Source organism: Elephas maximus, chromosome 19, assembly GCF_024166365.1.
Source record: "Elephas maximus indicus isolate mEleMax1 chromosome 19, mEleMax1 primary haplotype, whole genome shotgun sequence".
NCBI classification, from domain to species: Eukaryota; Metazoa; Chordata; class Mammalia; order Proboscidea; family Elephantidae; genus Elephas; species Elephas maximus.
The window spans coordinates 19,850,184-19,875,566 of record NC_064837.1 but is presented as its reverse complement, the minus strand read 5'-3'; the positions used below and the strand labels follow the sequence as shown (position 1 = coordinate 19,875,566).

General features: G+C 40.8%; 1 protein-coding gene across 1 annotated transcript in view; it reads left to right on the top strand.

Annotated features, from left to right (window-relative positions):
• RPA1 (replication protein A1) overlaps nt 1-22,021 on the top strand; it is a 61,842-nt gene extending 39,821 nt beyond the window's left edge. Inside the window, exons 6-17 of the mRNA XM_049858831.1 lie at nt 1,740-1,832; nt 4,006-4,138; nt 6,125-6,227; nt 7,402-7,470; nt 7,586-7,778; nt 7,936-8,075; nt 8,509-8,657; nt 10,897-11,029; nt 13,100-13,276; nt 17,415-17,522; nt 19,402-19,488; nt 21,020-22,021. Of these exons, the coding sequence (XP_049714788.1) occupies nt 1,740-1,832; nt 4,006-4,138; nt 6,125-6,227; nt 7,402-7,470; nt 7,586-7,778; nt 7,936-8,075; nt 8,509-8,657; nt 10,897-11,029; nt 13,100-13,276; nt 17,415-17,522; nt 19,402-19,488; nt 21,020-21,124 (1,490 nt within the window). The 3' untranslated portion in view covers nt 21,125-22,021. The remainder of the gene's footprint in view (nt 1-1,739; nt 1,833-4,005; nt 4,139-6,124; nt 6,228-7,401; nt 7,471-7,585; nt 7,779-7,935; nt 8,076-8,508; nt 8,658-10,896; nt 11,030-13,099; nt 13,277-17,414; nt 17,523-19,401; nt 19,489-21,019) is intronic.
• Nucleotides 22,022-25,383: the final 3,362 nt, after the last annotated feature.

Below are 25,383 nucleotides of genomic sequence, written 5' to 3'. Positions count from 1 at the left end.
TCATGAAGCGGGTAGAGATAGTTTTATTTCTTCCCGGCCACTTAGCCCCAATACTCCTTACTGAATAACTCATCTTTTCCCTTCTGATTTAAAAAAGGTTCACTGTAGAATTTTAAAATGTTCCCTCACGACACGTTGTCAGAGAAGAGCAATTCTCCCATCCAATTTCCTATGACACTTGGTAAATTCAGAGATGATGGAAAAGCTAAAAAGAAAGGAAAATTTTCATTGTCAATAATCTAGGCTCTATTTTCTATGTAAATAAGGCCTCTTGATTTTTCTCTCCATAGGAAGAACTAAATAATAAACAATTCTATTTAGCCTTTTTAATTTTATGCTAAATTTATTTTACTCTGATGGTAGAGTTAACTCTCATTTAGCTGTGCCAGTTAAGAGTAATATGGGCAGGAGTAAATTAAATTGGTGTGGAATACGCCCATTTGAGTTAGGACTTTGGAAAACCCAGCAGGAACTTAAACCCAGCAATTGGGGTGGCAGGTGGGAACTTTTCCAGCAGCGCTCAGCATTTCGGTTCTCACGGCACCCTAGGAAGTTTTTTTGAGCTCACTTGTGTGCTGCAAGCCCTCTCCTTTTCTACTTTTCTTATGGTGTGACTTTTTTACATTACTGTTTTAATTCACCGAGAATTTGTTTTTACCTGTGGTGCAAATCTCTCTCTGTCCCTCTCCAGTTGCTGTTGAGTCGATTCTGACTCATGGTGACCCCGTGTGTGTCAGAGTAGAACTGTGGGCCATAGGGTTTTCAGTGGCTGGTTTTTCAGAAGTAGATCACCAGGCGTTTCCTCTGAGGCTCCTCTGGGTGGACTCAGGCCACCAACTTTTCAGTTGGCAGCCAAGCGTGTTGTTTGCACCACCCAGAGTGGGCAGCCCAGATGAGGTTGATTCCTACCCTGAGTGCAAACCACAAAAACAAAATCCATAAATCTGTCATTTTAAAAATTAGGTGTATCTTACAATTTTAACATTCTTCAAGTTCATAAACATTAGTATAAAGGGTGAAAGGCAAATAAATACTCCTAGGGTCTGTTGTTTCTTATTTTCTGCTCGAGAGACGTGTTCATTTCCCCTCCTTTCCTTTTAATCTCCCTGTTTCCTTGGCACACCTGCTTCTGAACTCCATTCTCATCTCTCCCTGCTGTGACAGTTCACTCGCACTTCACGGTACCTAAGACTCTTTCAACTCTTATTTTCCACCAACTGTCAGTTACAAAATAAGGTGGCTTTGTTTGGGAGGGAAAGGGTAGAATCTTTTCTGAACGTCGCCGTTTCCTTTGAAGCAGGAGCACTTCAGAGACAATTGAACTGCTTTTAGGTTTTTCTTACCACCCAGCTTTTCCTTCTGATAGATCCTGCCGTGAACACACTGTTCTGTTGATGACATCGATTTGTTGCTATGGAAATAGTGGTAATGTTGCAGATTCAGCCCAGTGACTTGACTGCAGGTTCACGCAGGAGAAATGGGCAAGGCTTTAGGGGAGAACCTCATTAAAACTGAAAGCTATCAATTATAAGCAGGTGAAAGGTAAAAGTAATGAAAACAAAAAGTGAACTCCTGGAAATTCACTGCATGCAATCAAAGCCCCAGCATGAATTCTGACCTGTGAGAGGCTTTGACAAAATCAAAATTTTACACTTTTTCAGAATATGTCTTCCACTTAAGTTTACATCCTTCAACCCAAATGATTTGCACTAAAATGGCTTTTCCCTTTTGATCCTCAGGCCATGGGCAGCAGCAGGTAGTTGCTACCCCAGCCTCAGCAGCCAGTCCACCAACCAGCAAACCCCAGCAACAGAATGGGAGTTCAGGAATGGGTAAGATTGCCATGTGAGGACGTGTGTTCCTTCTGTGTGTCAGTTTTTTGAAGAACGTTTTGAAATTTGATCTGGGACAGAAGGGAGTTTTCAAAATGCCATACATGACAGAATTGCTTCTTGCAAAGAATAATTCAGATTCTTATTTAAAGTATGTGGTTGAAAAAACAATTAAAGGTAGTCTTTTAAAGATTTTTAACAATATGCCTTTTTTATCAGAATGTTATACTCTTCTCTGTTAATAGCTTATCTTAACAGTTTCTCACATCTTGAAGTTTTACACCCTCTGGCTTCCTGTGAATTTGCATACCTTTTAAATTCTTGCCTTTTAACTATCTAGGATCTGCTTATTAAATTTGACTTGTCTCTCTTCAAGTTTCCTGTTTGGGGCTGTCTGGGATATTTATCGTTTGCTTGAAGGCGGCAGTATCATTTATATTGGTCATAGGCTCTGCTTCTCAGTTCATGGATGAGAGATAGTTTCTTCCTTTAACTTGCTGTGCAGCAGGTCCTGAGAAGCTCTAATGGAACCATTTTGTTTACTCTCTGGCCTTTGCTTTAGGGATCTCTTGATCTGAGAAGTCACCTATGAAAGTTACGATTGTAGAATTGGTTGGGTTTATTTTTAGAGGTCCTTTTCTGTTGCAGCTTCGCATGCCTCTCCTCTTTTACCCTCGACTATTAGTTCCTGTTTTTCAATGCTAAGATTCTCAGAAAAGCAAGATAAAATCATCACTAATGCTTCTGTGAAACCTGTAGGACATAGGACTGTTTCCCCATTCGTCAGTAGATTTAGCAAGTTAGCTAGTTTCTACACAGCTCTCCAGTTATGTACTGTTGAAGGGGGGGTGGATTAGCTAAGATAAGTGGCAAATAATCTAAAAGTCACTTTCTTAAGCTGAAATATGGTGTGTTATTCTTTTCTGGCCTGCCACAGATTTACTTTTCCAGTTTGACTTTAACTTAGATTGAAATTCATTAAAAAAAAAATTAGTTAATGTTGCCTAAACATGCATCAACTGGGTGGTGAAAGAAAAAGGACTTGGGTGTGTATTGAGGGGAAGCTGCCTGGCATGAGAAATTGGATGAATAGGCATGTGTCTATGTTTGTGTAATTGTATGTTGCATGTATGGACATAAATCACACACACATATTCTACAAAGTCCATGAGCTTCAGTGCATACTCTTGAGGTAATTACTGCTGTTGTATGTGTGTTGGTCTCTCTTGACTCCCCAGTTAGAATAGAAGATGTTAGGATCTGAAACAGTGTGTATATTTTTACTAAGTGCTGCGAATACCTGTAACAGTGTGCTACATGCCATGGAAACTCAATAAATAAATGCCGAATAAATGGTAGATTTACATCTTTAAATTTGATTCTGAAGAAATATGAAATATGAAATCCTTGATCTAAATTATGTTTTCTTAATTTGGAGATTGAAGCTTTACAGAAATAATGAGTGTATAAAGAAACCCATCTGCTAATAGGCTTTAATTCCCTGTTCCTTCCAAGTGGAGGGTAGCTGCTTAGGCTCAGATGAAGGAGGCAGAAGGCATCACAGTGGTCACCCACCTACATGTTTTGAGCCAAAAACTGATTCTTGCTCTTTTTTCCCCAACTAACCCCAATCCCATAGACTTCATTCTATGCTTTTTAGTCTTATAGGCCAGTTGAGCACTGGGGTCTTCCTGGCGTGTTTCAGAATAGGTGTCCTTCACCTCAAATGATCCATTCAAGTATGTCCCTTACGTCCTAGCCCTCCCTTTTGCTTTTTTTATTATGTGACTAATGACTTGCCATCAGTTTACAGTCAAGAAGGTTGGTTTTCTTTCTCTGATCCATTACCTTGCCCAGTGATGTAAAAGAAAAGTTTAAGAGAATGGACTTCAGAAAGTGCAGTGACTGAATTCACTACCATTATCCTGACGAGGGCTTAAGTCAGCAAATGTGATAGTGAACCTCTGTGTGCCCGGTATTGATTCTAGATTGTTTTTCTAGCTGCTTGCTTCAATCTACTTGACCCTCGTATCCCTTAGATAGTAAAAAAGGAAAACTTTGCCTCTCATTTTATATAGTTTTACCAGTTGCACCTCAGTAATTGAGAGTTTTTGCAAAAGTTATTATAAAAGCTAAGTAGAATAATGCACTATCCTTTCTGTTTATTTTAAAGGTTCCATTGTATCGAAGGCTTATGGTGCCCCAAAGACATTTGGAAAAGCTGGAGGCACCAGCCTGGTGAACACAGCTGGGGGAACACAGTCCAAAGTGGTACCCATTGCCAGCCTCACCCCTTACCAGTCCAAGTGAGTTGTTTCATAGAATAAGTTCAGAGTGTGCTTACAGATTGTATAAATAGTTGTCATGGGTGGGCTTTTGAGTTTCTTATGCCTGAACATCAAGGTCACCACCACATAAAATGGGTCTCTTTTTTTCTGAGAAGGAAAAGGGTACAAATTGTGGCAACCTTTAACTTGCTTATCAGAAAGAATGGCAGAATAGCAATAAAAGAGTTTCATTCTTTTTTCGGTGAAAAAATGCACGATAAAACATACATTCATTCAATAATTTCTACATGTACATACAGTTCAGTGCCCTTGGTTACTTTCTTCACATTGTGTGACCATTTTCACGATCTCTATCCGTATTGTTTCGCCACCATTAACTTTTGGCTTTCTGTGCCTCTTAAAGTTCTACCTGTGCTTTAGAGTTACTGTTATCAATTTGATGACATTTAGATAATTCTTTAGTAGATCCCAGTGTTTAAGGCTGACATTCTTTATTAATTGAGCAAAAGTATTGCTTTGTTTACAGATGACTTTATGGGATAGTTTCAGTTCAAAGTTTAAAGATTATTTCAGGACAATAGATTTAAGGGTTCCCCCAGTCTTAATGGATCTCCATAAGAATTTGCTGGTCTGTGCTATATTTCCCTCCTTTTGATCAGAAAACGTTTGGTAATGGGAGCCAAGCACCAGCCATTTCTCCTGGTCTCATAGTAAAAGAAGTAGTAGTTTAGTATGTAGGAAATTAGACCTGCCGTGCATTTCTTTCTCTGATTCCTGGATCTCCTTCTTTTTCTACTGCTCCAGGCAAGTAGAGACCACTTGTATCTTGGGTGGCCACTGGCAAGCTTTTAAAACACCAGGTGCTACTCATCAAACTAGAATTAAACTAAAAACTAAAAACATTAGGCCGGTTGACTGGATAGACCCATGAAGCCATGACCCTAAACCTTCAAACCAAGAAAATCAAACCCCGTGAAGCATTTATCTGGCCTAAGTAGTATCTGCAAGTGCAGCCGTCCCTCTACTACTTTTTTTGGCTGCTCTTGTTTTTGTTCATTTTCAAAGAATTTGAAATAAAAAATATTTAATGCTTGAGGAATCAGTTGATAGTCTTGTGAGTAAAAATAAGTATTCGTTCTAATTTAGGAGGCATTTCATCTTCTCATCATGTAAATAGTTGACTTAGTCTGAAAATTGTTGCTATGAGTTACATATGAGTTGCTATGGCTAGAAGAATCTGTACTGTTTGTATTAACTCCATTAATATGTCCTGAACATATATTTCTTTTATGACTTTTTCCATTAAAAGTTAATTTGAGCAGTTAACAATTAGTGACTTTTTTCCCCAGAACTTTTTCAAATGTATTTTATTTGTTCTTCAGTATTTTTTAAGATAGAAAAGCTCCCCCCCTCCCTGGTGAAATTATAAGTAAGGTAACTAAATTGCCCAGCACCTACATTCAGGACCCAGGACTAGATCTCGGATCTTGTGCCTCCATTTTCGGTAGCCTCTCGTTCATACTGTTCTAGAGCATTTTCCTTGGATAACTCACCAGTATGACGTTCTGTAACCTTGTATTTGTATTCAGTGTGTATTAGAAATAAGACAGAGGTTTGACATCAGTGACTTCTGTTCTCATAATTGAAAATAGTGGCGAAATTTAATTGCTGGTATTACTGCTTAGAACCTTTCACTAAGGGATATTGCTGCCTTGGTGATGCTTTTTGGAGAAGGGAGAGGTTATCGTTTTACCTACTTGACAGGAGAATGAGTTAGTGTTAAATCACCTTGTATGTTTCCCTATTTGCTTATTCTATAAACTGTCAAACCTGTGTGTCATCTTTGGGTTTTAGATTAAAAGACAGCTAACATTTTAACACAACACAACATTTTAACATTCTGGAATATGCAAAAGATAAGAAAGGCCACAGGAAGATGATGGGAAACCTTTCAGATCCTTCCCAAGTAAGACTTCAAACAGTAATGCACCGTTTGGTTTTTAGGTGGACCATTTGCGCTCGTGTCACCAACAAAAGTCAGATCCGTACCTGGAGCAACTCTCGAGGAGAAGGAAAGCTTTTCTCTATAGAACTGGTTGATGAAAGTGTGAGTATTTTGTCAAGTGAGGAAAGAGGAGCACTTGACTCTGGAAAACAGAGGACTTATCTTTGTGCAGGCTGATCAGGTGCAAAATAATAGTAGGTCAAAAAGAAGCACGATTGTCATTGCTGTTCTTTCCTTTGTTATAGTCTTTTGGAGCAGAGGGTTAATGGTCATAAATAAAATCCTTGACATTAAATAAAAGCATTTATCAAAGTAGAAATCAGTTTTCTAAATGTATAAGTAGCACGTGTGCAGGAGGAACTAGAGACGCCCTGCCTTACTGGCAGGCTTACTTGAGGCCCTGGACTACGATTCCTGCTTACGAGTGGAGTGGAGCTTTGGGTCACAGCAGAAGGCAGGCAGCAGCCACCTGGCTAAATGAATGGCTTTGTGGGAAATGGATTCTGACTGCGTAGACTCTTCATATGCTTTATTTAAACACAACCGAAGAATGCTCACAGGACCAAAACATTTCCAAGCTATGGAGTTTTGATAGCTGTGTATCTGTCCCTTGGTTTTGTTTATAAGTCCTAAAATATACTTCAGGCCTTCTTTTCAAAGTGCTGCGTATTTTCTAGGTTTTTAACCCCTTAAGAGGGCTTTGTTTTCAGAGGGCAAATTAGAGACAATTTCTTCCTTTCCTTGGTAACATTTAAACTGTTTACTTAAGTTTCTTATCCCTCTGTAGCATTTTGACTGACAAAAAAGTAAAAGTGAAAATCAAACCCCAAGCAACTTGAAAACATGACTGGTCGTATCATTTTTGGCGCCGACTCCTGAATGTGAAGTAATTCCTCATTTCTCACGTGGATGCTGGTGAATCGTCTTGTTCAGCATGCTTCCCTGTGGCCTTTAGTCATGCCACTCAGTATTCAAAAGTTTTTGTTGTTGTTGTTAGAATATAAAACTCACTGCTGGATTTTTTTTTTTTTTTAAGTTTCTGAGATTAATAAAGCATGATTACAGGTTTAGCTAGTTGGATCTCCACTTTTTCATTAGGGCTGATAGCTTGGATGATTGAAGACTACAAAATGTGGCTTCTGGAGTGTCTCTAGTCCTTTCATAGATCCCATTTATGGTTGTGCTACTGCTCTGAAGGTGCCATTTTGATACTAAGGTGTCCTGTTTTTCACTGGTAAAGCTTGGTTTTGAACACAACTCTCACATGTTTCTGCAGGGTGAAATCCGAGCTACGGCTTTCAACGAGCAAGCAGACAAGTTCTTTCCCCTTATCGAAGTGAACAAGGTACGGTAGTGCTGATTTGGGCGTGGGGGTGAGGGGGCTTTTGTCCAGCAAGGCGTGTAGTGGCAAAGGGTTTTTATGTCTGGACAGATGTTCCATGGCTTGGCCTCTCTTGCAGGTCTATTATTTCTCAAAAGGCACCCTGAAGATTGCTAACAAACAATTCACAGCTGTTAAAAATGACTATGAGATGACCTTCAATAATGAGACTTCTGTCATGCCCTGTGAAGATGGTCATCATTTACCTACAATGCAGTTTGACTTCACAGGGATTGATGACCTAGAGAACAAGTCCAAAGACTCGCTCGTAGGTAAGTCCACATATGGGAACAAAGAGAGTGGCAGTTATCAGTTTTATTTGCAGTCTGTCGGGAAGGTCTAAGATGGAAGTGCTTGCCATACAACCTTTGTCATACGATAATGGGGGTCTTGACCATCTCTTGCTAAAACGTTGTGCCTATGCTTTAGACATAATTGGAGTCTGCAAGAGCTATGAAGATGCCACAAAAATCGTAGTGAAGTCTAACAACAGAGAAGTTTCTAAGAGAAATATCTATTTGATGGACATGTCGGGGAAGGTGGTATCTGCAACTCTATGGGGAGAAGATGTAAGTACTTGCACTGAGCAGTCAGCTTACATACAGACAGGCAGAGACGTAAAGGACTTAGGTGGGTTGTCTCATCCCATGAGTTGTGGGGCTTTGGCCATGCAAGGGTGAAGGGCTGGGCTGTCTAGGGTATATTTGAAATCCTTTATTTGATTCACTTCTGTGAGGTATCCTGTGATTTAAACCCTTATATAGTGAAATTCTGTTTTCTCTAACTCTAGGAAAATGGTGATAGATTAGTTTTTTGATTTCTCTCTGAGCAGATTCTTGTGTGTGGTCTATCTTGTATAGATTCCATGTTACCACTTATTACATTCAACATACCGTTGACGTTTTCCTTGTTTCCTATAAAAATGTTCTGTGTGTTCTTCCTCAGCCGTGCCTGCCAGTGACACTTGTTTGTGTGTGGTTGGTGTTTTTTGTTCTTATGCAGGCTGATAAATTTGATGGTACTAGACAGCCCGTGATGGCTATCAAAGGAGCCAGAGTTTCTGATTTTGGTGGACGGAGCCTCTCTGTACTGTCTTCAAGCACTGTCATTGTGAATCCTGATATCCCAGAGGCCTACAAGCTTCGTGGATGGTAGGTTTTATGGGGCTAAACAAAGGAGTTATTTGAGCCTGGGCTTTGAGACGAGCTGGTTCTTTTGGTTCTTACGATCAGTATGTGAGCTGTCTGCCGAGCAGAGGGCTTCGTTACTGAATGGAACAGTTTCTGCATTTCTTGGAGGCATTATACCTTCTGAGAGGATGGCCTTAGAGTCCTTAAACTGACAAACCTGTAATCCCATGACAAACCTGAAGAGTCAGAGGAGGCAATTAGAACAGAGTGCTGCATGCTGACCTGGATCCTGGCAAAGCAGGGTGCAGCCAGGCTGTAGCAGCTCCGATCTGAGGGGCTGTGAGCTGAGAGCGCGTTTCTCTCCTGACTTTACAGCTGTGGGCTTCTGTGGTGTGGGAGGAGAAAGTGCTTTCTTACTCTGTCAAGTCATTCGTACCCATCACATCATCTAGAGTGTATTTGCTGGGCTCCGATAAAGTGTGGTGGGAACAATGGGCTTTTGTTGGCATTGTATTGTTATTCCCAAAGCACTCAAGGAATGAGGACAGCCTGTTAAAATCTTAATATATCTAACTCTTTAGGGCATTGAAACTCTGCCTTAAAAGAGCACTTCAAACCGAAACATGGTATGCAAGAATTGTTGTTGTCACGGAAAACACTTCAACTAGCTTGAGCTTGAATAATTTGTATAGCTGTAATCACAGGGGGACACAGGTCGGTTTCAAACCATGTCTTAGGGTTTAAGTGACTGAGGAATTAGCTCATATTACATACTCCCCACTTTTGTTTTGAGTCTAATGTGAACAGTAGCAATAGTATTTTAATGGTTTCGTGAAACATTTTCTAGAGCGCTCATGTCACGTAAGCCGGCCTCATGAGTACAGTCTGCAGATTTTTATTTATTTAACTATGTAGCTGGTATTGCCTTACAAAGCGGGGACCGTTAATAGTCTGATGAGAAATAACCACGGCTTTAGTTTGTCCTTATTGCTTGGTTTTCTTTCAGGCTCTGGAGCTTGACCCCAGGTTAATCGACGCCCACATTAAGGTCTTCATATTTCACTTGTCAATAACCATGATCCCCATCACCTTTAAAAGACATTCCTCTCCCTAGAATAAACTAACTTGGCATTGACCAAAGAGAAGTTGGGAGCACATACTCCACCTAGGCAAGCACTTGAGATGTTGAGATCTTGGCTGTAGCGGTGTGGAGTTTTTACTGTAAGAAGGGCTGCCTCTCTCCTTGCTCTGTTGACTGCTGATGAGCTGTATTTTGTGGCAAACGTCTCCTTGGAGTTTTCGAAACCGTAAACTTATGTAGCTGGTAGTGGTGAAACAGATTTATGGAGCGTGCTGTGCCTCTGTGACGGATTTAGCCGCTTACCTGAAAGAATGAGAAGGCAATTGTCTGCAACGCAGGGCAGCATTCATTCTGCCAGATGGTCTCTTTCTAAGGAGCCTGTCCTGGATGTGCTTAGCTTTCAGTTGTCCACCTTTGGGATGACGTTTGGCATGTCTGTAATCTCAGGCTCCCTCCTCCCTGTTACAAATTTGTTTTGGAGCCACTTTCTCCCTGCCCCCGTTCCTTCATATCAGCTGTTACATGGTCAAGAAACGCAATCAGTTTTGACAATGATTTAATAGAAATTTAACTTTTAATATTGGCTTAAGTAAAATCTCACTGAGGAGGTAGATCCACACCAAGAAAATACATAATGCCTTCTAGTAAATTACTTTGGGTTATGTAATCTTTTGGACTCTGTATCAAGCTTAAAAGATCTTTCACCATGGAAACAGTTTTGCTCACCCGTTACAATTGATAACCGTCCCTTTCTATGCGGATACATTTCAGTGATGATAAAAACGCTGCTGCTGACAGAGAATGAGTGTCAGTCGCCCGAAGGCTGGACCGGAGCTCTGCATTGTTGCTGTTTTGCTGTTGATGTCCCCAGTTACTATTTTTAGGCCTTGGGCCCACAGGCCAGTGTTGCTGTGCAGGGCTAATTTAAGAAAAGGTTCTGTGGTGCTTTGGCACTCTCTGTCCTGACCACTGGGGGGCATCAAAACAATTGAGATTATAAGGGTCATTCGTGTGCTTCAGTGGACTCAAGATACAGTTAGGAAGACACTAACTCCATCTCCAATGACTGCAGCCATAAAAGGTAGGGGAGCGGGGGAGCCTGTGTGGGGCATATAGGAACAAGTAGCACAATAGAGAAGCATATCAAGTGCCTGTCCCTATTCTTTGTTTGTTTTTCAGGTTTGACTCAGAAGGACAAGCCTTAGATGGTGTTTCCATCTCTGACCTAAAGAGTGGAGGGATAGGAGGGAGCAACACCAACTGGAAAACTTTGTATGAGGTCAAATCAGAGAACCTGGGCCAGGGTGACAAGGTAGCTTGCCTTCCTAACTCGCTTCATAAAAGCACATGTAGCATGCAGAAGGATGAGTTTTCAAATCTGGTTTCTGAGCCTGTCTGCCAGACATTAATTCAGAGCTGTGATTTGTGACCGGAGCACGGCGTGGGGTTTGGGATTCACTGCCAGGGTGATGAGGCTGCACTTACCGATAGGGGCATGTTGTATCCCTCGGGTATGTGGGGGCAGAAAACCGGAAGAACCGTGACTCCACAGAGTTGTTGAATTCTTAGAGGCAGTAATAACAAAGCTGTTTATGATAATGTGACTTGCCTTCAAGTCCATGTTTCTTCTTTGTGATTGTTCTTGCAAATTGAAGTGCCCACATTTCAAGAAGATGTTTTTTTGAAGTTACAGTTCACAAGTGTTAAGTACTAGGTTCAGGGTCAGACATGGGCAGTTCACCTGTGCTTTAGCTGCCTGTAAAACATGAACCTCGCTTAGGCTGAGAATCGCCAGGATCCTCTGTCAGGCGCTGACTCTGCTATTTGACTTTAGTTGCAATTGCCCTTTCAAGTGACCCTCCTCCCATCTTGACCTACACATGTATTCTGTCAGTAGTTCAGTTTTTAAATCATTTGTTTCTCCTTTGTCGTCTCAAATAACAGCAGCCTCTGCTTTTTTCTTTTCATAATATACAATATAGTTTTTATTCTTGTAGTTCTCTTGCCCACTGTTTCTCTCTTAGATCTAAGGGTGGACCATGTATAATAAGTCCACCATTGGAAATACCCACCTGCACCCAGACTTTCAAGTTACACTGTGAATCCGGAGCTAACCTGGAAATACAGAAAGACTCATTAGACAGCCTCCTTGGAGTCTTATTTTCTCTAGAACCTTCTAAACTGAGATTAGCCCAAGGTCTTTAAACATCCACATTATGGTTTTCCCTCTTTTGGCCTGAGACAGCCCTACAGGTTGCTGACCTGGCTCTGAATTCAGGGTACACCCAGAGGGAACTGTTCCCTGGCAGTACTAAATGTACCCAAAAGAATTACTCATTTCCGTTCCTCTCTATGGGGTCAAAAAAACAAATATAAACAGCAGAAACCCAAGCACATGACTTAATCCTTGGTAGATTTACTCATCAGTGATTTCTTAATTTTGAAGGCACAGATGTTAGCCACAATTATTTTTGCCTTGTACTGAATTTGACCTCCTCGACTAAGGGTCAGCAGACCAGTGCAGGGACCAAATCTGGTCTGCCCCTTGTTTTTTCGTTTTGTCGCTTATTGTGGTAAAATGTGCAGTTTCAGCTGTTTTACCTGTACAATTCAGTGACCTTAATGACACAGTCACTGTGTTGTGCAGCCATCACCACTTTTTCCAGATTTTTCTTTAGCCTTAACAAAAACTCAGTGCCCCCTGAGCACTAACTTTTCCTTTCCCCCTGCCACCTGTTTTTGTAAATCGTTTTATTGGAACACAGCCAAACACGTTCATTTACATATTGTCTAAGGCTGTTCTTGTACCTCAGCAGCAGAGCTGAGCAGCCACAGCAGAGGCAGTATGACCAGGTAGCCTATAAAGCTAAAATCTTGACTCTCTGGCTTTTTACAGAAGAGGTTTGCTGACCTCCCCCCTCCTCCCCCGAACAAAGGATAAAAGCAAATCTTAAGCCCTAGAATTCACTACCACTGTTTTCAGAATAATTTGCGGAAGGAATGGTTGATCATAGCTTTGCTAGAGTTTTGTGGTCTGCACACTCTGTGTTGCAGAGATCTGTTACCTTGGGTGGGTTAAAGGAACAAGCAAAGAAGAGAAAAGATTTCCATTTTAAACTGATTTAGAATGAACTCTTCTGTAGCTAAGGAATTCTGTGTTTTAGAGCTTGGTTTATTTACCTTTATGGGTTCTGTAGTTAGCACATATGATTTCTAAAACTACAGAACGAACCATTCCGTATATAATCACTTTGTGATTTTGAGAATTAAAATATAGAAACTCTTCCACTTATGTGTAAGGGCAAGCTTTGAGCTGCCAGTAAGTTCAGTCCTGAATATCGGTTTGATGCTCTGTGTCTCATGTCACTCTTGCTACCTGAAGGCGGACTATTTCAGCTGTGTGGCGACAGTGGTGTATCTTCGCAAGGAGAACTGTATGTACCAGGCCTGCCCAACTCAGGACTGCAATAAGAAAGTGATTGATCAGCAGAACGGATTATACCGCTGTGAGAAGTGTGACAGCGAATTTCCCAATTTCAAGTACCGCATGATCCTGGCAGTAAGTAGAGTGGGTAAATGAGAGCCACTGGGGGTGTTTATCAAGTCCCTGCCATGTGTCAGACACCCTGGGTGAAACAGCGAAAACAAAATATGGTCACATGTCGTGTAACATCTGTTCGGAGAACGTCCAACTGCATATATATCTGTGGTCCCATAAGATTATAATAGAGTTCAGAAATCCCGATTGGAGAATGGGATGTATGGGGTGTAACTGGACATACCGAACACAGCAGCTTCCTGTGTGAAACAGGTGTCTCTCGTGTCTCATGTACAAATCAGTTGCACTGCCAGGTGTATAATGGTACAAAAAAAACAAACCTGTTGCCGTCAAGTCGATTCCGATTCATAGTGACACTATGGGACGGAGTAGAACTGCCCCATAGGGTTTCCCGGGAGCAGCTGGTGGATTCAAACTGCTGACTTTTTGGTTAGCAGCTAAACTCTTAGCCACTGCGCCACCAGGGCTCCATACAATGGTACAGTACATAGCCTATAATACATATGTCTTGATAGTCATAATAAATGCGTATGTTACTGGCTTATAGATGTACTGTACCCTCTATTGTTATTTTAATGTGAACCTTCCCTACTTAAAAAAGTTTTCCGTGTAACAGTGTATGCTTCGACTCGTAGGCAGCAGCATCCAATCTCTTGTATCGTGTGTCTCTTGAGTGTTGTAGCATTATCTCTCTGTTTAATTTTCTTCTGAAAAATACTACTGTGACGTGCTCATGGCTCCCAAATGCAGCCAAACCAGTGCTAGGGATAGCAGCAGCAAGAGGCAAAGGAGAAGTATCGATTTGGAAGTGAAACAAAGGTTATTAACAACATGAAGTGGAAAATCAGTGAATGCTATCGTTCATGACTTAGACATGTTTGTACAATGTCCAAATCACAGAACGTATCATGTACGTTTTAGTGATACGTGACTGTAGTCCATGGTAGGAAGCCTGCAGTAAGTGCTAAAAAGCTTGTGGTTATTTGATAAATTAGGAAGTATGAGGCCTTTGAAGAAATGAACGGCAGTCTGTTTTCTCCTCCTAAAAGCTTTTTTTCATGTCAGAAAGTTGTATTTAGATACTCTGGCCGATCTCAGTCTGCCATGCATTTAGCAAGTGGCAGCTTTGGTCGCGCTTGCTGTCTAACAGTTATAGAGAAAAGTAATTTGAAATGCCATTTTTGGAGAGCAGTAATGGTACTTACACAGCCAGCGCCTGTATTTAGTTATTTTCCTTGTGGATAATCTGTTCCTCAAGCCTCAGTAGAGCTGACTTCGGAGGCATGTGACCACTTGCTCACAAGGGGCTGTGGCTTTTTTGCATTGTTAAGAATTGTTTCTTTCTGTTTTAAAAACTTTAAAATGAATGGTGTAAGTTTTTTTGTTTGTTTATTTCCTTTAATGATAATACTAAATGATAGTGAAGTTACAGGAAGATGGCCCTCACATTTTTCTAGAAGGTGATTTGGCAGTAATATGTCAAAGCCATAAAAAATTCGTTTATATTTTTGATACAGTAAACACCTGAAGGGAATTTATTCTAAGGAAATAATCAGAGATGTTATGTATGTATAAAGTTTATTACACTGTTGTTTATTTTGAAAAAAAAAAAAATAGATACAGCTTAAATATCCTTGATATTCCGTTGGTTAATTTCTTTGTTAAATATCCATAGAGCGGAATACCATGAAAGCATTAGAATTTGCTTCTTATTTGACAAAGTTCCACAATTAAGATGTTTGTAAACCATTATTAATAAAGACTATAAAATGACAAGTACTCGGGCTATATTAATTGAAAACAGCAAATTATAGAATGGTATGTCTTATATGTACACATACATAGAAAACAGCCTGAGAGGACTAATACCAGTAGCAGTTACTTCTGGTTGGTTTTTATTTTCTTCTGTATATTTTTCTGCATTCCTAATTTTTTTTTCCTTTGCAACGAATACTCTTGTAATAGGAAATTTTTAAGAAAATATTTTTAATAAAGGATTCCATCAACCCATTCTACGTTCTTGCCCTTTAAACAGTTAGTTCAGCAGGGAAGTTCTATTTAAGCATCATATTTTTTATGAACTATACACTTTTCATTGAACTACGATGACCATTGTTTTAGACAGTTTTATCTTTTTCCTGGCCCATGGTACATATAGCGACCACACACTTTTCTGGCCTCTGATGTTTATTGGGAACCTGCTCTCCCACAAACAGTACATGCAGCCTGCAGGTGGAGACCTATATAACAGTTTGAAATGGAAAAAATGGGCATGTGCCCCTAATTACTGTTTTACAGGGCATCGTGTGAGGTGGTACTGAATCAATGTTTTTGGTGGGAAAAATAGGGATTTTGATAAAAACTATGTGGGACACCTGTGACCCTCTGCTCTCTGGAGGTAAAATTTAGGGGACACATATGTCCCTCTGGACTCCAAGGGTAGGATTGGTAGGATGAGGCTAGAAAAAAATCCGTAGTACCTACCAAAAATACAAACACTCAGTGGTTCAGTATGCTTTACGTTAATGAAAACACATGGTAGCAACAAAAAATTCAATGCAGAAAATAATTGGCCTTCAAAGTTTATTCCATCAGCTTCTGTTAAACTTCTGAGAAGTGGAATTCTGTGCACGCTTATTTCACATGCCATGTACCCACCTGCACATCTGTGCTGTTACCCTGTAGGGTGTGATGCTCTTCTCCTCTTAGGAGGATAATATGGGGTACACGGTAGGTGTGAGCCCCAGCATATGATGCCATGACCTTATATGGTGAGTGCTCTTAACTTTTCCCACATCACTTTATATTTCATCATAGCATTTGATATTAAAAGCCCCACATACCTGCAAAATGAATATGTAGTATCAAAATGACAACCTTAAAATACCTCTTTGCCTGGATCAAAGGAGAACACCAAGGTCACACGATAACTATGAGCCCAAGAGACAGAAAGGGCCACAGGAACCAGAGACTTACATCATTCTGAGATCAGAAGAACTAGATGGTGCCCGGCCACAACCGATGACTGCCCTGACAGGGAGCACAACGGAGAACCCCTGAGGGAGCAGGAGATCAGTGGGATGCAGACCACAAATTCTCATAAAAAGACCATACTTAATGGTCTGACTGAGACTAGAGGAATCCCGGCGGTCATGGTCCCCAAACCTGTTGGCCCAGGACAGGAACCATTCCCAAAGACAACTCATCAGACATGGAAGGGACTGGACAATGGGTAGGAGAGAGATGCTGATGAAGAGTGAGCTACTTGTATCAGGTGGACACTTGAGACTGTGTTGGCATCTCCGGTCTGGAGGGGAGATGGGAGGGTAGAGAGGGTTAGAAACTGACAAAATTGTCATGAAAGGAGAGACTGGAAAGGCTGACTCATTAGGGGGAGAGTAAGTAGGAGTACGGAGTAAGGTGTATATAAGCTTATATGTGACAGACTGACTTGATTTGTAAACGTTCACTTAAAGCTCAATAAAAATTATTAAAAAAAATACCCCTTTGCTTTCTTTTTTTTCTACAGAGTCTTTTACTTTAGCAACTGGGTTCTTTGATACCCACTTTCTTCCTTGACTCTCCCCTGTTTAACTGCATACCACAGTCTAATTGGAGAAACGTTATTACTCACGCAGTTGCTAGGTAAATTTGATGGCCAGATAAAGGCCCCTGGCTCAGGCTCTTAAATTGTCTGGGTTGCTCAGCAATGACTTAGCCCCATCTCATGAAGCTCCTCCTAGTGACTGAAGAATGTACAATTTAAAATGCAAGAACTCGCCCTGACTCATTGGAGGCTTGTTCAACACCCTCAGTCCAAAGCCTGTTGGAGCTGGGTGGGGCAGGGCTAAGTCCCACGTGCCTGTATTTTGCATCTGAAGGAGTGTGCGGTTGGGCTGTGCCCCACTGAGGTCTGAAATCACACATCCACAGCATATTGTGTTCCTGCTGGGATCCAGACTTATACTTCACACTTCTTCTAGGATACCTTTCACATTCTTTGCAAAGAGCATAGTATATCTAGTGGTATTGTGTTTTTCTTTGGGAATAATTAATGAGTGGGAAGAGTTAATCTCAGTCTCCTAAGCATGCTTTCCTTTGTTTCTTTGCTCTAATAACATAGAGTTGTGTTTTTTAGGCAAATATTGCAGATTTTCTAGAGAATCAGTGGGTCACTTGTTTCCAGGAGTCTGCAGAGGCCATCCTCGGACAAAGCGCGGCTTACCTGGGAGAATTAAAAGAGAAGGTTGGCCACGTCTTATTATAACTGTAATAGCTCCCATGCTGTACGCTGTCCCTTTTTGCTTTACAGTATTTTTTGGTTTGTCTCTTTTGTATGTTGTATGTCATATCTCGGTCTAATGATATTTGAGAGCTCATCTGATTTTGTCTAATTTTGTCCATTTTGGATGTGTTAACAATGAGGTAATGAAGTAATGGGCTAATGAGGTAACAATGAGGTGTGATGTACATAAAAGTGCTTCAAAAATGAAGCACTTTCAAGTATGAACCACTTATTTCTCTTATTACAGTGAGCACACCAGAGTTGGTGTGCCTGTGATCATCTGAGACCTGGAAGACATCTGAAATAACTTCAAGTACAAGTATGCCTTGGTGACATAGTAAACAAACACCTTTCTGAAAAGCCAAGGCAAATCCTGGTTTAAATGCACATATAAAGTACTTGGTATTTCGGGTAGTCACGTGCAGTTCTCAGGAAATTACTTTCTTTTTATTAGACGTTTTAGCCGATTCCATTTTTATAAATTTGCATTTCACGTATTAGGTTTGTTTAAGGCAGGGGATATACTTAGTATGCTAAACTTAGGAAAGACAGTTGTTCAGATAAAATATGTAAAGTAGACCAGTGTAAGCAGTATTTCCTTTTCTTAGATATTTTGTTGTTGTTGAGTAAGCAGTATTTACTGAGCCACATTAACTTCTATCTCTAATTTTTTTTTTCCCCCCATTTCCGGGAAATTGGTTAGAATAGTTGTAAAGGCCACTGGGGAGAAAGGATTGGGCATTTGTTCTGGCATGTGTTCCTTATTCCTTCCTGTCCTGGGTTCTGCCCGTTTGGCTCTTCCCCCACCCTTTTCTAAATTGTCCGTGTGATTTCTGAAGAGTCCCAGCATGCCCGTTGACAGAAATAACCAGATGGTATTTTTTTATCATCATTAAAAAAGTGTATGATGGTATCTTTTGTCTGTCTTACCAGGTCCTCTATTTTCATACCAGATTTTAAGGCTCGAGGCAGCCTTTCAGGATTTTTTTATTAGCTTATTACATTTGACTGTTTTTACTGCTGGTGAATGAGGACACATAGAAACTCTTCGCTCTGGAACCGTGATGTTCTTGGAGCATGTGCTGCCTGCTTGCCTAATCTTGGAGGAAGGATGGCATTATTTTCTGAAGGTTTAGCGTGTTGTTTTATTTACAAATCTGAAAGTCCAGAAGACTTCTTTTTTATTTTTTTGTAAAGTAACCTTTACAGGAAAGAGTTCTATATAACAAAGCTTTCTTCATGTTCCATATGGTTTGCAAAGATAATACTTAACTGATAGGAACTATCAATTTTACATAAAGTGATAAGTTTATTCTATATAAATTTATATAAAATGCTTTCTTTAATCCCTGTCAGGCTTTTTCAAAAAATAGTATTTGAGGGGCAAGGGAAAGAGGGAGGGGCTGTTCCTTAGACCGTTGGTAACCTTTGCCCACCTCACCTGTCTTCTCCCTTGCCCTCACACCTGTAGCTGGGAGTTCAGAGTCTGAGAGAAATAATGTATATGACAACTTGAATTCTTTTCTGAATTTTTTTTTTCTCCCTAATTTGTAAATTCATGATGATGATGATGCTGGGCCTCAGGTCTATTCCATCTCAAGCTTTTGAAGCCTACAAATGCATTTACCTAGAGTGTTTTAAGTTATAATAAAATTCTACTTAAACCGTTTTATGTAATGAAATGACACCTGTAGGTTAGTCATTCGTAATGAATTTCAAACCACTGGGGGCGATGATTTCCTCAAGGAAAGATTTTTCTCAAAGCCTCTTCAAAAGTCTTACAGATATTTTCAGATGGGCCAGTAGTTTCCATGTCTAAATTTTTGTTTTGTTTTTGCAGAATGAACAAGCATTTGAGGAAGTTTTCCAGAATGCCAGCTTTCGATCTTTTACATTCAGGATCAGAATCAAACTAGAGACCTACAATGTAAGTAAAGTCAGCCGGGGTGTGGGAAATTGCTGTTTGTCACCTGCCAATAACATGGCAACAGTGAGAGCTGTCAGTTAGTTTCTTGCCTGTGCCAGACTCAATCCCAGGCACCTTGTGTTCAGTACCCAGTGAATCTTCCCAGCACCAAGGTACTATTTCCCCATTTTTAGATGAGGAAACAGAGAGGTGTGAAGTATCTTGTCCAATGTCAGACATCTAAGGGAAAAAAAATACTATATGGCCTTTTTAGTTAAAACTGGTTTTTTTTTTTTTTTGGTTTGTGTTCTGACAAAAATTGATAGTGTCTAGTGGACTTACATCTTCTACAAAGTTTAGGTTCTAAAATCATCATATAAAGCAAAGCCCACACGTAGCTAAAATTACCTTCAAAACTCCTAAAATTGCCCAGAAAATAGAGTCAAAATAAAGCAGCATTTATTGAGCACTTACTATCTGCCAGACACTGTTCTAAGCTCTTCACATCCATTATCTCACTTGGTCTGGACAGGAACCTTATGTATAAGAAATGTTGGTATCTCCATTTTACCAATGAAAAACGTGGGCATACAGAGAATAAGTAACTTGTTTAAAGCAAGTGACAGAAATAAGACTCCAGCTCAGGCAGTCCCATCTCAGAGCTTTGCTCTTAACCAAGCTTATAAATATCACTGTATATACACCGAACACGATAAAGTATGAGAAGCCCTGAGCTAGCCCTTGCACCCTTTCTGGACATCCCCCCTTTCTGCCTCTAGAGGCTGTGGCCAATTCCTGAATATAAATAAACGAGTGAGGACGCAGCATTCTGGAAACATTCCTGCTTCTTTTGTTGCAGGCCTTACTCATTCTTTTGTTTGATTATTAGGCCTTAACCATAATAGCTGCTAATGGATGTGTTTGTTTCTGTAAGCATTAAATGAGATAAGGGCCAACAATCTCAGTGTGATACAGTGTTGGGGAGTGGGGGCCAGGGAAGGGCTTGAAGAGTCTTTTAGCCACCTCATCATATGGACAGGGAAAGTACAGTGCAGAGATATTGATTGACTCACCCAGAGCTGAGATGGGACCCAAACCAGGTCTTTTCATCTGCCTCGAGTGCTTTTTCTTTGACACCACATGCAGCTTGTCCTGAAAAGAAAGCTCACCTTTCAGAACTCCCTGTGTGGCTTTAGGCAAGTCACTTATCCTCTCTGGGCTCTTCTTCCCTCTGTAAATAGAGTGAGCTGAGCTAGATAAGCCCTCTAAGGTTCAAACCATTTGGAGTCTAGATTTCTGAATGTTTTGGGGGAGCAGGAGGAAAGGATGAAAACGGCCTTTGTGAAAGGGAGGTTTCTGTCCACTCTGCCAGCCCCAGAAGTTCTAGACTTGGTGCTCACTCATAATTTTTTCTTCATTGGAATTACTAAACTCTGAGTCCTGTGTTTCCTCCTGCTGGGATCATTGAAGCCACTGAAGCAAAGGGGGTTATCACCATTGCTACATGCCAGGGCTTTCCAGTCGGTCACAAACTGCTCTTCTCTTTCCAAAGGACGAGTCCCGAATTAAGGCCTCTGTGGTGGACGTGAAGCCTGTGGACTACAGAGAATACGGCAGAAGACTAATCGTGAGCATCAGGAAGAATGCCACGCAGTAATGTGAGGAGAGCAGCGCTGACTGGGCCAAAGCTCGAAAATAAAGAGCTGAAATGAAATGGATTTCTTCCTACCCCCTGCGTGACAATTCCACATTAGCTGCCCAGTGCAGAGAGCCTCTTGATGGTGGACTAAGCAGTTTCCTCTTTTATGTGCATCTTGGAACCCACTGGTGGGCAAAGGAAAGTCCACTCAGATGGCCGTGGCATGAAGCTGTGTCAGACCTAGGGGTCAGTCAGCAGGTGCCATAGTACCAGTCACTCCTAGGCTTTTGTCAATTTTAGTAAGACTTCATTATCTTTAAGCAGGAATTATGTCACAAGTAATTGACCCCAAATCTGCAGAGAGTAAAATAAATTATGTAGCTAGGGTAACTAGGGTTTTACTTCTCCAGTGGTGACACCTTCGCAACTTGGGTTCCTTCTGGGGGAAGAGCTGAGAAGTGGTTGCGTGGAACCTGGATAGTTCAGTAAGTGTGTCTTCCTAGAATTCAAAGGATCTGTCTTTCTAGAGGTGCCACGTAGTTGTGAATGCTTGGAATGGCAATACAGCAGAATTATTAATCAAAGGCATCTCTTATATCTGAAGAATATCCTTCCTTCAGGGTCTAATAGACTGAGTCAGATGGGTCTGATATTAATCAAAATTGTCTCTTCTGAGGAAGGCTGATAAGCATTGACTTGCCATCCCCTAGGGAAATGCAGGCAACTACAAAGCATCGCTTTAGTTTTCAATTAAGGTTGCATTTTGGGTTGGTGAAGACACACTTTTTCTACCTGTATATATTTCTTGCATTTGTATGTTTCATTTCTTGATTAAAGCCATGTTAAATAGAAAGGATTTTGAAGGGAGAAGCCCTTTGTTTGCCTTGCTTTGTTTAATAAACAGTATGACTCCTACTTCCTTTGAATGCGAAGAGTTCTTATAACTAGAAGGCAATTAATTAGCCTCCATAATAAATGTTCACTTTGGGGAGATGTTAACTCATTTCAAACTCGAAGATTAGTCCAAGGCGTGGAGATCCTTCTTCCTAACGTTTGCAATCCTGAAATGCATCTTCAAAGGAACGGAAACACTAAAAACAAAAAGCCATTGTGCCCAGGAATGCTGACGATCTGGCACTTTGGGATTTTATTGATATTTACACAGCAGGCTAACACCAACCAGGCTTTGAAATGTGTACAGACAGTGAGCGAGTAAGAAAACAGTAATTATGCTACTGGGTTTTTCAGTCAGCAAGCGCATGCCTGCCCTGTGTGTTCCTAATCGTATTAATTATCTATCCGGTTGCTGCAGCCCACCGCTTGGCATTTGCCGCACATCTCTCTCCAAGCAGTTGGGCAGCATTGCAGTGAGCCTGCAGCTGGAGGACCTAGTTTTTAGTCTGTGCAAAGGCAGCACATGCAGGCTCTTTGTGGCATCATCGAGTGACAAGATCCCATCCATCTCGCCCTTACCGTCTTCTGTTGGGAGGAACCAGCTCACTCTAGGCAGGTTGGCTCCCAATAGAGAGGGCCCTTTTCTCAGGCCCATTAGTTGTTTAGACATATATCTCCTTGCCCTTCTCTGGTCTCAGAAGATGATAATTGGGTTGCACTTGATTCTGTGGCTGAGGCCTCAGTTTTTACAGAAGCTCTGTCCTGCCTAACCTTGCTCATAAACCACTGACTAGAAAATCACGGTCTTCCACACCATTCTGGATTGACAAATTGTGGGTTGAAAGTGGTAATCCAGCTTTTGGTCCAGTAACCAGTCTTTTATATCTTCTACTCCCAGCATTCACTCCTGTCTCCAACATGTGTCTACCCCGTGAGGAGGACCGACTACTAGTGTTACCCTGAAGTGTCTGGATCACATTGTACAGTCACTGTTCTTTCTAATGACCAGCATGACAAAAGCAGCCTGTCTACATGGATGTCATTAGAAATCCAGGGGGAGTGTTGTAGGGGAGGGGGGGCTCTCTAGAGAGGATTTTTAACGGATTTCCCTGCAGGAAATCAGATCACCAGTAGAGGAGCATCAGAAATTGGCTCCACTGCTATGCTTTTAAGAGAGCGAGGTCCCTGAGGATTGCCTAAATAGATTTTGGCCCACAGTTCTTAGAATTCTCTTGGATATAGTTTACCTCAAAAGACTGTTCACGTTCTAGTTCTCTTTCCCTTGTAGATCAATGTTTACTTGCATACATCATGACATCAGCATTTAAGCAATTAGGAAAAAAAAAATCTCATCATTTCGCCTTTATTTTAAATGGTTCTTGAATTCCCTCCAGTCTCATTGTAAAAGAGACTGGAAAAAAAAATCTGATTTCTGTCCATATTTTCAGTGTTTTATGCTTTCCATTAAAGCCTAGCTAATCTCTGCTGTGCCGTTCTGACTTTTTTGAACTGCAGGGTCAAAAATTTCCCCCTCCCCCACTTTTTTTTCTGAGTTGCGTATCTTTGAAAAGTATAAATAATATTGATCATGGTATTTAATACACTAATGAAACCCATGGTTATTGACTACGTAATTAATATACTGTCTAAAAGTGAAGTTTGGCAGCCCAGTATATAAAGGTTTATATTGACTTGTGTTTCTTTGGCAATATGCCTTCCAAGGTTTTATTTATAGAAAATGAAACAGGTTGTTTAGCCGCCTTTCCTTCTTTTCACTTGTTAGAAAGCCAATACTCCCCTAGTAAATTGATCGTTTCTTTATCTCAAAGGGAGAATTTCTTCCCTACCCCTCTCCTCTTTACTGGTTTGTTAGCTTCGTCTTATATAATCCACTCTGTTGGTAGAGTTCAGGCTTTTGGAAATAATCAGTTTTTCCTCAAAAAGAGTTTAGATGCTGTATTTTCATTTATTTGAAACTAAGCTGAGTGAGTATATTTCATTTCTTATGCTGATGTAAAGTATTATTAACGTTTTAAAAAGGGGACTGTTTGGACCTGCGGGGGCAATGGGTTTCTCTTACATATGGACTTTCTGGCCTTAGGTTTATAATTCTGCCAAAAATGATTGGCTGGGCCACAATCTTGCAAGGGATTGGTCAGTATACTACGCAAATGGGGCGCATAAAACCACCCATTAGGATTAAGTGACCTTGCAGGAATTGGTCAATAGGCCTACTGAGATGATTGGTCAGTTTGTGGTCTGGCTAGGAAGGCCAACCCTTGAAATGAATATAAGGGCCAATCCCACAGAGATTGATGGGGGGACCTCACTATCATCAAGATGAGCCTGGAGCGGCTAACAGGTACATGAGAAAATGGCTTGCGATCATTAGCCATCAGAGAAATGCAAATCAAAACTACAATGAGATACCGTCTCACCCCAACAAGGCTAGCATTAATCCAAAAATACACAAAATAATGAATGTTGGAGAGGTTGTAGAGAGACTAGAACACTTAAACACCACTGATGGGAATGTAAAATGGTACAACCACTTCAGAAATTTGTTATTTCCTTAAAAAGCCAGAAATCAAAGTACCATACAACCCAGCAGTCCCACTCCTTGGACTATATCCTAGAGAAATAAGAGCCATCACACAGATAGGTATATGCACGCCCATGTTCATTGCAGTACTGTTCACAATAGCAAAAAGATGGCAACAACCTAGGTGCCCAGCAACAGACAAATGGATAAAAAAATTATGGTATATTCACACAATGGAGTACTATGCAGTGATAACAATGATGAATCTGTGAAACATCTCACAACACGGATGAATCTGGCAGGCATTATGCTGAGTGAAATTAGTCAAAAAGAACAAATACTATATGAGACCACTATTACAAGAACTCAAGAAAAGATTCAAACAGAAGAAAACATTCTTTGATGGTTACGAGGGCGAGGAGGGAAAGAAGGGAATTCGCTAACTAGAGTGGACAAGAGTTACCTTAGGTGACTCATGAAGAGAGTGCTTCTTAGCTTAAGTAGATCCATGAGACTAAAAGGGCAACTTCTGTCCAGAGGTGAGATGAGAGGGCAAAAAGGGACAGGAGTTGGTTGAATGGATAATGGAAATCTGGGGTGGAAAGGAGGAGTGTGCTGTCACATTATAGGGAGAGCGATTAGGGTCACATAATGTGTGAATAAATTTTTGTATGAGAAACTAGAACTGTAAACTTTCACTAAAGGCACAATTAAAAGAATTAAGTGAAGGGAAGAACAGCACACAATACAGGGAAAGTCAGAACAACGGGACTAAACCAAAAGCTAAGGAGCTTCCTGAACACGACCAGACACTTCGAAGGACAAAGTTGCAAGGGTGGGG